Genomic DNA, 15,501 nt, shown 5'->3' with positions numbered 1-15,501 from the left:
AGTATGGTTTTGTTATGTGTAACACCCTCGTAATGTAAATAATGGTCGCAGCCGTCCTCCTAGTTAATTCCATGAAACTTACACACAGGCCACAATATATCTTTTTAAATAGTGTATTTCCTTATTCTATGTAGGCTAAATATGTGTTTCCCACTAGATTGACTTTGCATTGTATCAAACAAAATAAGCGTAGGCCCTTTCAATTTCCCCAAACATCTCCGCTCTCCAAAGTTCCTTTCAAAAGGGGTGCGAGTGGTGTTCAATCCCGCAAGCCGCCATTGCCCATGTGCTAATCTCGGAGAAGAAAGGCGTGTCTCCACCTCGTCATAGAGGGGAGGAGTGAGCCAACCCCACTTGGCCAACCAGCACCGCGGTTAGCGACCCGGTAGGCGTGCCCTCGCAGCCGGCGGCTTGATTCCGCTGCGAGTAATAAAAGCGACTGTAAGGGACTGCTTCACCAGATGACCTGGGAGATGAGCGAAGAGGTGACATACGAGCTGAGCTGTGAGCGGTGAGATGCGAGACGCTCCAAGCCAAAGAGGAGAGGTACTCGGAGAGGAAACCAGCTAAGGAGAGACGCGCTGAAAGGAGGGAGACGGCTCCACCAGAAGGAGAGGAGCAGGTGTGACCGACCCAGCGTGTGACGTCTAGAGCATCGGCAGCGGATACGCGACGGAGGGTTTTCCCGCCAAAAACGCGAGGAATTGAGAGCTGCTGCCTCCGACCCTGCCTCCCTCTCCAGCAATCCACCTCAAGCCCTACCTGCCTGCAATATCCCCCGTGTAAGTGTGAACGTCGTCTGTCCTAATCGTTGTCTTGGGGTTAAGTAAATTTAATAGAATAAGCTAACGATGCACTGTGTGACTGCTTCTTCCATCCATTGCTGTAAATAATTTTGGTCGCTCTTTCTTTTTGCTTGTGTGTGTATAATGAATCTGTTCTTCCTCCGTACTCTGTCTTCTTCTCTTTTCCTTCTCTTTCGGTCGCTTTAGAGGTTTCCCGATTGAATATCTGTGGGGCGATCTGGTCAACGTCGGGTGGAATCGGGTTCGAATCGGGGAGTAACTGTTCGGACGCGGTAATACCAACCGCTCGGTAAAATAACATCTTTAACCGCGTCCGCAACAATTTATTAGTAAAAAAGGTGGCGGTAGCCCGTTAAAACTCCCCATACACTTTTTTTAAACTTATCACTTATGTTTATCTTAATATATCTTAACACTTATGTTTATCTTAATAGTTATATCCATAAGGGATGCTATCAATTCCGTTATCTAAAATAAATCTCGTCATCAAAAGCCCCTAATGCCCTTTTATTTATCTCCTCTGTATACAATTGATGTTTATAACTTCTTATTGTATTCATTTTTTAATACTCTTCTTTCTTTAAAGTTAAACAATTATAATAATTTTCTAAATTTATTGATTCTTTAATAACATTTTTCTTTAATCCTTTTAACTTTTTATCACGTCTCAATATTATTATCAATATATTTATAAGCATAAGCCTTTGATCTTAATCCTATAAATTCACTCATTATCTTTCCACCCAATTCATCATTAAACTTTTCAATAACCTTTTTATTCTTTGAAGAAAACAACTTATCACCCGGCTTGTAATTACTCGTATCATACCAATCAACATCATCAATCATATCTGAATAAACATCCTCTGTATTAATTTTCAAAATAAAACTATCTGTATCCATATGTAACAATGATACATCATCCTTATACTTTGGTTTTAAATTATGATAATAATAGTCATACTTTAATGACTTTGACAAGTCAAGAATTGGTGTTCCTATATAAATAGGTTTATCCATTTCAATACTCTTTCTTCAAATGAATAGCACAAAAGTTCTCTGAAAACACCTCTGCTCTTTGAAAACTGGGTCTATTAATTAATTTTGTTGCTTATTTCCAAGATGTACCAAGTCTCATGTTTTGTCTATTCCTAACATTTTCCATCGTCTTTCCAAATACAGTGTTATTCATTAATTTTAAAAAGTGTCTCAAAATCAGTTTTTGTTTCAGTTCTCCTTTTTGTATTAAAATCAATATATGTTTTCAACCAATGACTTTGTCTAAACTTCAAAATTCTGTAAATCTTCTTCACTCTTAACCTTGCTGATAAATATTGTCTGAAGTTCCTTTGGTGTAAAACAAAATTTCCTTTATTATAGCCCTGGTGTTGGGCAAGCGGCTAGGGTGAGGGCTTAGGATCCTAGGATCCTGGGTTCGAATCCCGGTCAATCGCTGAATTAACGCCAGGGGGTTGACTCAGCCTGTCATCCTTCCGAGGTCGGCAAATTGAGTACCAGTTCACTGGTAATTCCCTGTTTGTCGTAAAAAGGCGACAAAAAGGGTTGGCGTCAGGAAGGGCATCCGGCCGTAAAACATTGCTTCAAAAAGGGGACCAAAAAACAACAACCACGGTCCCCGAAAAAGGCCAACCCCCGCTTGCGGGGAAAAATGGCCTCTAAAGGTGGTTTTTTTTAATAGCCTGGTGTTGGGCTAGCGGCTAGGGTGCCAGCTTAGGATCCTAGGATCCTGGGTTCGAATCCCGGTCGATCGCTGAATTAATGCTAGGGGGGTTGACTCAGCCTGTCATCCTTCCGAGGTCGGCAAATTGAGTACCAGTTCACTGGTAATTCCCTGTTTGTCGTAAAAAGGCGCCAAAAAGGGTTGGCGGCAGGAAGGGCATCCGGCCGTAAAATATTGCTTCAAAAAGGGGACCAAAAAACAACAACAACCACGGTCCCCGAAAAAGGCCAACCCCCGCTTTGCGGGGAAAAAATGGCCTCTAAAGGTGTTTTTTTTTTTTTTTTTTGGTATACAAGATCGAGGCTCGTGAAAGAGCGAACATTAATCACACAGAAAGACAAACCGACACATAAAACATATAACATCGGGAGCGGTAGACAAGATGGGGAGAGAGGGGGAAGGACACAAACACAACATTTGAGAGCAGGGACCGAGAGACATGGAGACATCGAGAGATCTGAGAGAGGGCGAGGGCTTTGGGGGGGGGGGGGCATGGGAAGGGGGAGTGTTTTTTATTTGTTTGTTTTTTAATGTAGTAAGTAATTTCTTTGTTGATTTACCTTTAGTATTAAATGATTGTTGATAATCACTTAACCATTCCGTATCGTTATGTTTAGTATGAATTTCTTCAGGATATTTCAAATAAGCTTGTTACATACACGTCAGGTGGGTCGACGACAACCGTTGACTACCTGATGGTGCGTAGGCGAGATAGGGGGCACCTCCAGGACACAAAGGTGATCCTGGGGGAGGAGGCTGTGTCACAGCACCACTTGGTTGTCTGCGACATAAGGGAGAAAGGTGCAACGAGAGCTCGGCGGGTGAAGTACCAACCGAGAATGAAGGTGTGGAGGTTGAAAGAGGTGACAGTAAGGGAGGCATTAAAAGAGAGGCTGAGTAGGGTCGAGGATGATGTGGTTGAGCTTGAAAGTGGTTGGATGTCAATGAAAGCTAGTCTGTTGGCAGCCGTTGGTGAGGTATGTGGATGGACAAAAGGACCACCGAGGCACTCGGAAACATGGTGGTGGGATGATGAAGTTGGAAAGAGGATTGACGAGAAGAGGAAGAAGTTAAAGTTGTGGCAGAACGCGAAGGGTACGGGAGCAGAAACAGCAGAGCATGAAAGTTATAAGGCAGCCAGGAAGGCTGCAAAGAAAGAGATGGCAAAGGCGCAGGAGGCATGTAGGAAAATGTTCGGAGAACGCTTGGATTCGGAAGAGGGTCAGAGAGCAGTATTCAGGATTGCAAAGCAGATAGCGAAAGAGAGGTGTGATGTGATGGGGGTGAGTTGCTTGAAGGATGAAGTGGGACAAATCGTCGTGGACCCAGATGGAATTAAAGGAAGATGGAAAAGATATATGGAAATGCTGCTGAATACAGAGAATGAATGGGATGGCAACATCGAGAGTAACCCAGTTTTAGGACCGGCAGAGAAGATAACTGAGAAGGAAGTTGAGGAAGCCATAAAAGCAATGAAGAGTAGAAAAGCGGGAGGGCCGACGGGAGTTGTGGGAGATATGTTGAAGGCAGCAGGAAGTTGGGGTGTGAAGAGAATGACAGAGATCTCTAATCTGGCGGTGAAACAACAACAACATGCATTTTAAGGCCATTTTCCCTGCTAGAGCGGGGGTTAGCCTTGCGGTCCCCATGACAATCTTCTCCATTTTGCCCTATTTTCTGCATCTCTCCTTGTTAACCCCCTTGCCCGCATTTCTTCTTCCACCATCTTTAGCCAAGTCTTTCTCGGTCTTCCCCGTCCTCTACTTCCGTCTACATTAACTTCCATCACTCTTCTCAACCAGTCACTTTCATCCTTCCTCAACACATGACCAAACCATCTCAACCTGTTCCTCTTCACAGCATCAATCACAGGCAATATTCCCATCATCTTTCGCAATTCATCATTTGTCTTCCTCTCTCTCAACGATACTCCGCACATCCATCGAACCATTCGCATTTCCACCCTTTCCAGCCTTCGTTGCTGCTCTACGTTCATTACCCATGTCTCGCTCCCATAAATCATAACACTTCTCACACATGCAGCATACACCTTTCCCTTCAGCGACACTCTCCTCCTCATCAGCACGCCACTCAGTTCCCGAAACTTCTTCCATGCACATCTCACTCGAGCAACCGTTGCCGAGTCTGATCCACCTTCTCCATTCAGCATGTCTCCGAGGTAGAAAAATGTTTTCACACCTTCCAGCTTCACGACGTCTCCAAGATCCAACTCAACATTTCCTCCATCTGCAGCTCCCTCTGTGCACACCTTACATTTGAATGTAGCTGCCACACTGGTAAATGACCCTCTCAGACCACTACATTTTTGATGAACCCACTCAGCGCACATTGTACATTGAATGGAGTTCACTCCGACACCCTTCCTGCACACAGCACACGGCCACTTCCCAGTTCTTTCCACCTCACCACATGCTTTACCACTTGCCATCACCTTCGTCTTTCCGATATTCACCTTCAGACCTTTTGTCTCCATACATTCCTTCCACTTGTTCATCTTTTCCTTCAGTCCATCCATACTTTCCGCAATCAACACCAGATCATCTGCATACAACTCCCACGGTAAACCCTCCTTTACGTTCTGAGCCAGCACCTCCATCACAGCTACAAATAGTAGTGGACTTAGTACCGACCCCTGATGCACTCCTACCTTCACCTCACACTCACCACTGTTCCGGTCCTTACAGCTGTGCGCGGAGGTGAAAGAAGGCCGCATTCCAGTGGATTGGGAACTGAGTACCCTCGTCCCTCTATACAAGGGGAAAGGTGACCCTCTAGAGCAGGGGTCAGGAACCTTTTTGACTGGGAGAGCCATAAAAGCCAAATATTTCTAAATATATTTCATTGAGAGCCATATAGTATTTTTAACGTATAATAAATTAAACATGTCTTACTTTTAATGCGACTTCTGGTGCTGCATGGTTTTGCTGATGGCCTTGTAGTCTGGTTCATACGTGGTGAGGTTGAGCTTCATGCAGGCGTTGAGGCTTCCATCAGTTAAACGTGAGCGTAGGTTGGTCTTAATGTTCCTCATATGCGAGAATGACTGCTCACATGCATATGTAGAGCCAAACATGGTCAATACGGCAATACTCACACGCTGCATTGTGTGGTATGTCACAGGAAGCTCGTTCCAAGTTTTAAGAATCAGCTGGTCTTCAGGTTGAAGATTTTTCATTTCTGTCCACTTGTGTTCCCTCGCCAGCTCTGCTCGCTGTCGCGCAAGACTTTCCAACTCTCCATTAAGTGACTTGAACTTACTCATCCACATGTCTGATGCCTTCAGGTCAGCAACTTCCAGCTCAAAGTCTCCGATAGAGACCCCGGGGATGCATGTCAGGTCGATTTTGTCCACTGCACACTCATGTGGATGAGTGATGAACTTGAAAAGACCAGTGCGCGCACGAAATTCTCCAAAACGTGCTTTGAATGACTGCAGGAGATTGGACGTAAAGCCAGCTAGCTGCTGGAGATCCAGATGTTGAGTGGAGTCACTTGCTAAGCATGCATCTCTAAATTGTTGCAGTCTTTCAAAGTGCAGAAGACGACCTGTTTCAATGTCCCTGAGAAAGACTTCCAGCTTGCTTTCAAATGCAAACACTGCTTGTTGAAGGGATGAGATTGTATTTCCAATACCTTGCATTTTCACATTGAGCTGGTTCAGATGGCCAGTTATGTCCACGAGATAGTGAAACTGCAGGAGCCAGTCAGTGTTGTCTAGCTCAGGATGCTTGACGCCTTTCATTTCAAGAAAAGTCCGGATTTCACTCAGGCAAGCTGCAAAACGGCTGAGCACCTTCCCCCTTGACAACCAACGCACGTTGCTGTGTAAAAGCAGACCGGGATAATGATTCCCAACTTCTTCTAACAGAGATTTAAACTGGCGATCATTTGAAGCTCGGGCAACAATAAAGTTGACCACTCGAATGACCAGCGACATCACCTCACCAAGCTCCTGGCCACACGTCTGAGCGCAAAGCGCCTCCTTGTGCAGGATGCAATGAAAACTTAGGATGGCTCTCTTTTCATGTTCACGGAGAAGCGCTACAAATCCTTTGTTCTTCCCCAACATACAGGGTGCACCATCAGTACAGACAGAAATAAGTTTATCCATCGGTAGTTTTTTTTCTTTAGCAAACTCCATGAAAGACGTGAATAAATCCTCTCCTCTTGTTGTCCCTTTCATTGGCAAAACAGCCAAGCTTTCCTCACGCAGTGTGTCACCTGCAGCATACCTGGCAATTATACTGCACTGAGATAGATGGCTAACGTCTGTTGACTCATCTAACGCGAGAGAAAAGTATGTCCCGGCGTTTATGTCCTTAATTTGTGTTTCCTCGACTTGATTTGCCATCATGATGCTACGATCGTGCACAGTTCTTGCTGACAGGGGCATGTCTTTTATTCGTTTGATTATCTTGTCTTTATTTGGGAAGTCATCAAACAGTTCATTGGCCACATCAAGCATGAATGTTTTGGCATACTCGCCATCTGTGAATGGCTTTCCATTCCTTACTATTGCCAAAGCACCCGCAAAGCTAGCGGAATTCCCGTCACCTTGCTTGGTCCACACACGTAGTTGCTGCTGACTCGTCTGCACTCTCCGCTGTAGCTCCTCGCATGCCCTTTTCCTGCTGTCCCCCGCTGGATATTTCGATGCAAATGAAGCATGGTGCGTATCGAAGTGCCGCTTTATATTTGACCGTTTCATCGATGCAATTTTATCATTGCATATTAGACATACCGCAGATCCTGCTCTCTCACCAAATGCAAATTCCTCTGTCCACGCAGCCTGGAATGCACGGTAATCATCGTCTTTTTTTCTTTTCGCCATCTTTTCCGTTACAAGGGTTGAAGCGGATAAACTAGTTGGCTATCTGATAAAATTGATTTCTTCACCTTTACAATGACGCGGACATGCTCGCGAGCCATTGGTTCCCGACCCGACTCACGGGTGACCCGTGACCCGTGAAATTTATCTTCAAAACTAATTTCTGTTTACTTTAAAATGACACAGTATTATTAAGAAATATCACAAGTATTTTAAAATCAGTTCCAAACTGATTTTTTTTTTTTAATTTTTTTTTTTCAACTCAAAATTGTCTGGGAGCCATATGCCGTCACCGGAAGAGCCATATATGGCTCGCGAGCCATAGGTTCCCGACCGCTGCTCTAGAGTGTGGCTCGTACCGAGCGATAAAGTTATTGGAGCATGGAATGAAGGTATTGGAAAGGGTGTTGGAGAGGAGAATAATGAAGAAAGTGAAGATCGACGAAATGCAGTTTCGATTTATGCCAGGAAGAGGAACGACAGACACGCTTTTTATTGTGAGGCAGTTGCAGGAGAAGTACAGGGAGAAGCGGAAGCAGTTGTTTCTTGGGTTTGTTGATCTGGAGAAAGCATTCAATAGGGTTCCACGCGAAGTATTGACATGGGCATTGAGGAAGTTAGGAGTGGAGGAATGGTTGATCAGAGTAGTGATGGCAATGTACAAAAGAGCGCGCACAGCTGTAAGGACAAAGGACGGGAACAGTGGTGAGTTTGAGGTGAATGTGGGAGTGGATCAGGGGTCGGTACTAAGTCCACTACTGTTTGTAGCTGTGGTGGAGGTGCTGGCTCAGAACGTAAAGGAGGGTTTACCGTGGGAGATGTTGTATGCAGATGATCTGGTGTTGATTGCAGAAAGTATGGATGGACTGAAGGAAAAGATGAACAAGTGGAAGGAATGTATGGAGACAAAAGGTCTGAAGGTGAATGTCGGAAAGACGAATGTGATGGCAAGTGGCAAAGCATGTGGTGAGGTGGAAAGAACTGGGAAGTGGCCCTGTGCTGTGTGCAGGAAGGGTGTCGGAGTGAACTCCATTCAATGTACAATGTGCGCTGAGTGGGTTCATCAAAAATGTAGTGGTCTGAGAGGGTCATGAACCAGTGTGGCAGCTACATTCAAATGTAAGGTGTGCACAGAGGGAGCTGCACATGGAGGAAATGTTGAGTTGGATCTTGGAGACGGCGTGAAGCTGGAAGGTGTGAAAACATTTTGCTACCTCGGAGACATGCTGAATGGAGAAGGTGGATCAGACTCGGCAACGGTTGCTGGAGTGAGATGTGCATGGAAGAAGTTTCGGGAACTGAGTGGCGTGCTGATGAGGAGGGGAGTGTCGAAGCTGAAGGGAAAGGTGTATGCTGCATGTGTGAGAAGTGTTATGATTTATGGGAGCGAGACATGGGTAATGAACGTGGAGCAGCAACGAAGGTTGGAAAGTGTGGAAATGCGAATGGTTCGATGGATGTGCGGAGTATCGTTGAGAGGGAGGAAGAAAATGATGAATTGCGAAAAATGATGGGAATAGAGCCTGTGATTGATGCTGTGAAGAGGAACAGGTTGAGATGGTTTGGCCATGTGTTGAGGAAGGATGAAAGTGACTGTTTGAGAAGTGATGGAAATGAATGTAGAAGGAAGTCGAGGACGGGGAAGACCGAGTGGAAGGGTTCCACTTGGCTAAAGATGGTGGAAGAAGAAATGCGGGCAAGGGGGTTAACAAGGGGAGATGCAGAAAATAGGGGAAATGGAGAAGATAGTCATGGGGACCGCAAGGCTATCCCCCGCTCTAGCAGGGAAAATGGCCTTTAAAATGCATGTTGTTGTGTTGTAATCAAATATGTCTGCCACACAATGTGACCAATGATGTTTTCGTGATCATCTTTTAATCGCCATGCCTAATCAATGACAGATGTAAAGTTTCGAGTCAATTGATTTAGTGGTTTGGGAGGAGGTTTTTTAAAAAGCTTTTAGGTTAAATCCAATATGGCTGCCAAACCATGTGAACTATGATGTCATAAATTTAAGATTTCAATACAAATAGGTCAGAGATCATGTGCATGCAATTTCAGATTTTAAGGGTAAGGAAGTTGATAAAAACATTTTTGGCTGGTAAACCACTTCACCTATGATTCCATCATTATCATGCTTTTGTTCCCCATTGAGAGTACTTATTTTCTGGTGAAACTGCAAAAATCATGACTCTCTGCTCACCTTCACTCTTTTATTCATCTTTTTCCCCGATACTGCACCAATCTCCCACACTCTCTTCAATCCCACTCTTCCTTCCAGGTCTTCAAAACAGCTGTTCACCACTATCTAATATCTTCTCCCATCCAAAACCTTGATCTTTTCTACCCATCTCCTTCAAATCTCCCTTTCTCTTACCTGAAATTCCTTGCAGTGTACATCTTGTTTATCCCATGTACCCCACCCCCCTCTCTCATCCACAGATCTCCTGATGTCTCTGCCAGTGTGCTTCCTTCTCTCTCCCCTATATGTTCTCTGTGATAGCTTTTATTTGAGCCTTGACTAAGTATACCAAAAAAAATTTTTTGGCAAAAAAGAAATTAATGAAATTCCACTTTGATTATGGGGTATTTTGTGTCGATTAGTGACAAAAAATATCAATACAATCCATTTTAAATTCAGGCTGTAACAACAAAATGTGAAAAAGCCAAGGGGTGTGAATACTTTTTGAAGGCACACTGGTGAAGAACCATTTTAAAAATAAAAAATAAAAATCTTCATTTTTCAACACGTTATCTCAAACAGATTTGTTATGTTATGGACGGATTTGGACAAAACGTGGTGGACAGGGAGGGTGTATGACAAGGACAAATTGATTCGATGAATTGAATTGTGAAGTGAAGATTTGAATCCGGATACGAGAATGTTTTTCAGTCATTCTTCACCATTTAGAGAAGGGACCAAAAACGATATAGAGCATGATGTTTCAAAAAGTTGTGGACAAATAATGACAAAACTTGGTGAATGAGTTGGGCAGGTGGTTGAGTTGGTTAGGTGAGAACAACCCAATTCGATTTTGGTTTGTATCTGGATCCAGATCCAGCCCATCAGTGGAACACAAAACGTAAACTGTTCAGTCTGGCGGAGGTACGCGCTCTACCGAGTGCCGTTCAAATTCATTATATTTCTGAAATCATGAGTCATTTTGCATGAAAAAATCGTAAGTTTCGAGTTATTAATTTCATTTGAATGCTGCATCTTAAATAGGACATTTATCAGAGAATGACTCAGGGGTTCACGTACACAAGAAAATGGCCATTCAGATTAAAACACAACTGAGGGTGGGGAGAGTAGCCGAGATGCGATCGATCCAAGGTTTGAATCTCGGCCCGGCTATTAACTGCCATGCTGATGGTTCACTTGCCAGGTGATAGTAAATGTGCACCGCACCTCGGATGCATATTAAGCAGCTTGCCTTGTACAAGAATAGTTTGTGGACGTCAAGGATCCTCCTGATTTTTTTGGCATAAATAAAGGATTTAACACTCATGATGGAGCTGCCGCACACACAGACAATCCCAAATGGAATGTGGCTTCAGCTTATTGACAAACTTATCAATTAAACACGACAAACGTTGCATTCAAAACTTTATTTCGACAAATCCTTTTTCACAAAAAACAAACACTGCTCATTGAACATTTATCAACAAACGACGAATGCAGTAAAAGCAAGAAAAAACATCACGGACACCACATCACCACGAAAGTAGTTGTTAAAATGAATAGAAATGGTTATTAATAGGGTACAAGCAGAAAGAAAAAACGTTAATTAAAGACAACAAAACTACACTTCTGCTTGTTCTTCTTCTTCCTCTTCTTCCCCAGCTGCACCTTCAAAATTTTCCTCACCTGCCTCTACATCTTCTTCTTCCTCCTCATCTTCCCCGAGTCTTACTACTTGCAGAAACTCTCCTTCGTCTTCCTCATCTGCCTCTTCTTCGTCTTCATACTCATCAGAACCTCCACAATCTTGGAATTCTTCCTCTTTTGATGCATCTTTGTCATCCACATTCTTTTCTTCCCCTCCTTGAAGATCACTTTTCTCCTCGACTTTCTTCTCTTCGACTCTCTTCTCTTCCAAGCTCCCGACCTTTCCTGTCGGTTGCTTTTCACGATCATCTGTGCCCTTTTTCTCAATAGCTTTTCCTTTTTCACCAACTTGTTCCTTAGTCTTCACGGTTTTCTTTATCACCTTTTTGACTTCGAGGTTGGCTTTAGGTTTTGCGTCCTCTTTCTCTTCCATTTGCTCTTCACCTTGCTGCACTGCCAGTATCTCTTGAGCGAATGGGTCTTCACCCTAAAAACAAACATAACCACAATAAAAGTGTATGAGTGATCCCTTAACTCTGCTTCCAATGACCTCTCAAACCCAAATCCTGTTCCTCTGAGGGATTTCCTTGTGTTCACATTAACAGATTCTCAGTTTACCTATTCTCAAGCAACATCAGGTCATTCGCATCATGCCCACCACCCAACCCCCCTTTTTCTGCTAAGAGATTGATGCAAACCTTTTTGAAGCGTTCATATTGAAGATTGTCTCGTTGCTTGCTCATCACATTCATCGCAATGTGCCTTATCTTTTCAAAATGATTGCTCTGGATGTCCTGGAAACAGGAAAAAGGAAGATAAGCAAATAACAGGCAATCCAGATGATGAACAATGACTTGTTTATTGGATACAATCAATGGAATTGGTTTGCAGGTCAAATGCACCTCTGCCATGCTGTTCACCTAACCTCCTTGTGCCGATTAAGAATACAGGAATTCAAGGGCATCATCATCATGTGGGATTCCCTGTGCAGAGCATTGGTGCTGCCAAAGCAGCGATTCGTCGACAATACTGGCCAGGTCACCACTCCAAAGTCAGGGCAGGAATTTGTACTTTGTTAATGGTGCCGGTGACAGCTCACCTAATCTTCACGATGGACACCATCGGATATTTAATGCCCACGAACTAATGCCGGCAGATGGGACGCCCATTTAACGTCCATCTGAAGGGCCGACACACACTGATGAATCATGTTGCCTGTGAAACACGAGGCCGATAGTTTATAGCTGGGTCTGGATAGGAACCCAGGCTGGACAGCTTAGAGGCCAGTATGCATACCTCTGGGCCAACCTGCCATCCTTTCATAGGTGTTTAAAAGGCCCTGTCCAAGTAAAATTCGTATGAACAGAAATTTGAATTATAATTGACAAACTACACTACCGGTCAAAAGTTTTAGAACACTTCAATTTTTCCAGTTTTCATTGAAATTTACACAGTTTAATGTCCAGTGAATAACCTCAAATGGTACAAAGGTAAGCAGTAAATTGCTCGAGGTTAAAAAAAAATAGTATAGGTTAGCAAAAACGGGAAAATAATGTAAATTGCACAGTTATATTGTAAAAAAAAAAAGAGGCCTTCTTCAGGGAACAAGTAATGGGTTAACAACTTACAACTGCTCTGCAGCAATGTAAGTAAATTAAGCCTTGAAAGTTGATGCAAACAATTCCTACAGGTGTCCCAACCTCTGCTGATTACTTGATTACAAACCCCCTGTCTGTATAAAAGCAGTATTGGAACAGACTGTTATTACACCCTCTGAAGCATTATTTGGACAATATTGCACTGCAGGAAGTAGTATATTAGAAACTGGAGGAAACTCTGACAGGAAGAGGTCTGGCAGACCCAAAGCCACACCAGAATCAGAAGACAAGTTTCTGAGAGTTAACAGCTTGCGTGATAGGCGGCTCACAGGACAACAGCTTCAAGCACAGCCTAACACTGGTCGAAGTAAGCAAGTCTCGGTTTCAACTGTGAAGAGAAGACTTCGAGCTGCAGGTTTGACAGGTCGAGTGGCAGTAAGAAAGCCATTGCTAAGATGGCAAAATAAGAAAAAGAGGCTTGCCTGGGCCATGAAGCATGCCAGTGGACTACTGAAGACTAGAAGAAGGTCTTATGGACCAATGAATCAAAATTTGAAATCTTTGGTTCATCACGCAGGGTTTTTGTACGCCATCGAGTAGGCGAAAGGATGGTTCCTCAGTGTGTGACACCAACTGTCAAACATGGAGGAGGAAGCGTGATGGTCTGGGGCTCTTTTGCTGGATCCAGAGTCGGCGACTTGCACCCTGGACCAAAAGGGCTACCACAGCATTTTGCAGCGCAATGCAATACCCTCTGGTATACGCCTAGTTGGTCAGGGGTTCATCCCACAGCAAGATAATGACCATAAACACACCTCCAGGCTATGTCAAAACTACCTTCGAGGAAAAGAACAAGACGGTAGGCTTCAAATCATGGAATGGCCAGCACAGTCTCCAGAATTAAACCCCATCGAGCTGGTTTGGGAGAACTGGGCAGAAGGGTGAAAGCAAAGCAACCTACAAGTGCAACACATTTGTGGGAACTTCTGCAACAGTTTTGGGAAGAACTTCCCAAACAATATTTGATTTCCATTGTAGAAAGAATGCCACGAGTGTGTTCGGCAGTTCTATCTGCAAAAGGTGGCTACTTTGCTGAGTCAAAATTTTAAATAAAATTTTGTGAAACAAAATGATTCTATGATTTCTTTTTTTATCTCCAGTTGTTTATTTGTTCTATGCTTAATTTCAGAGTACATTGAGACATTAAACTGCGTAAATTTCAATAAAAACTGGAAAAATTGAGGTGTTCCAAAACTTTCGACCAGTAGTGTATCTCCTTCGGATGAGACTTGGTGATGCAGCATTTTGATGGTCACCATTCTTTGGAGAGGGCATCAGCTCATCCGTTCTATATTTATTCTATCACCAGCCGGGGCGACGCCAGGTCCCACCTCCCTTCTCTCCAATCCCACTCTTCCCAGACAGCCACTCCACCCCTTCCCCTCCCTCACCAACCCCAACTTCTTCCCACTCCTACACCCGTTTTCTCCCACCACACCTAGTGAGGTGCATCATGGAGAAAAAAGTAATCCTTTTCAGTTTTGTTGCTATTACCCTTGGGAGCTCAGAGGAGTAGCATCACAAACAAACAAACAAATCTCATTTGAAATGAAAATAAAAAGAAATAAAATAACATTCTAAATGAAAGCAGATCACACAAAAAGGTGAAATAATGCAATCTCGTGCAAAAAGAACAACCCTGAGTGGGCTGACGGTCATCTCAGAGCTCTGCTGAATTTGGAGGACCCCAATGGAAGCCACACTGATACGAAATCGAAAAATCAAAGCCGAAATGATTGTGCGGGCTTCTGTGTTGTATTCATGTGACAAGTTTAAGAGCAATCAGCTGGTTGATAAGGGAGGATTAGCAAATAGTTCATGAACAAATGACTGGACAAACAGATATCCGGACATCACGACCCATTTCAGAAGTTAATCTCTGAGAATCGAGATGAGATGACCTAAAATATATAGATTTAAATACAGTCTGTTCCAATGGCCTGACAAAAGGGACCGTTGTCGTCTATCGCCATGGCTTGCAAACGAACAAACATCAAAGCTTGTAGAGCGCTCGACAAATGGCTTAAGCATCAACCCTTAATTTTATCAGCCCCATTATTAATGGGACACACACGCAAAAACAACCATAATTTCCATTTTGACACTTGTTTAGTCCACAATCTGATCCTAAAATCCAAAATTATATTTTGATTATATACTTTACAAGGATCACGCTAAAAAAAAAATTGTGGTGGTTCGCCTGAACAATTTTTTTGGTGGCTCAACAGCATTTTTGGTGGTCTATATATTAGATGGTGCATCTGTCAGTGATTTTTTTTATTAAACAGGTACAAGAAAAACCAATATGGGGGTTTGGTTGTGGATACGTCCCCCGTGAGCGATTCCGAGCAAAGGCAAGCTATTAAGCAAACCAGTGAGGAGAAAGCAAACAGGCAGACGCAACAACCTTGGCATGCACCTTCTAGGACTGACTCCCTTGAGTGTAATCAGTGACCCATCAAGCAGCAGAGGCCCTATAGCCTCTTGAGGAAAGCACAATGGCTGGCTGTAACAAAAATAAGCCAAACAATGATGATCAGTCAGATAAAATGACTAAAGGGACAAAGACCCCTCACAGGATGAGGCCCAAGTCTGTGTGGCCAGACTGAGCAGCCGGC

General features: G+C 43.6%; 1 protein-coding gene and 1 long non-coding RNA gene across 3 annotated transcripts in view; one reads left to right on the top strand and one right to left on the bottom strand.

The window, feature by feature from the left end:
* The window catches only part of LOC144888724 (uncharacterized), a 338,047-nt gene that overhangs the window by 73,873 nt on the left and 248,673 nt on the right, over nt 1–15,501 (top strand). The window lies entirely within an intron of this gene.
* Nucleotides 10,991–15,501, bottom strand: part of LOC137439141 (uncharacterized) — a 108,448-nt gene continuing 103,937 nt past the window's right edge. For both annotated transcript variants that reach the window (XM_078767807.1, XM_078767808.1), the window contains exons 9-10: nt 11,924–12,019; nt 10,991–11,712 (exon numbers count right to left, since the gene is read on the bottom strand). In XM_078767807.1, coding sequence (XP_078623933.1) covers nt 11,200–11,712; nt 11,924–12,019 — 609 coding nt within the window. In that variant the 3' untranslated portion in view covers nt 10,991–11,199. The remainder of the gene's footprint in view (nt 11,713–11,923; nt 12,020–15,501) is intronic.

This window comes from Myxine glutinosa, chromosome 13 (genome assembly GCF_964187855.1).
Source record: "Myxine glutinosa chromosome 13, kmMyxGlut1.1, whole genome shotgun sequence".
NCBI lineage: Eukaryota > Metazoa > Chordata > Myxini > Myxiniformes > Myxinidae > Myxine > Myxine glutinosa.
This window is presented reverse-complemented; position numbering and strand designations above follow the sequence as displayed.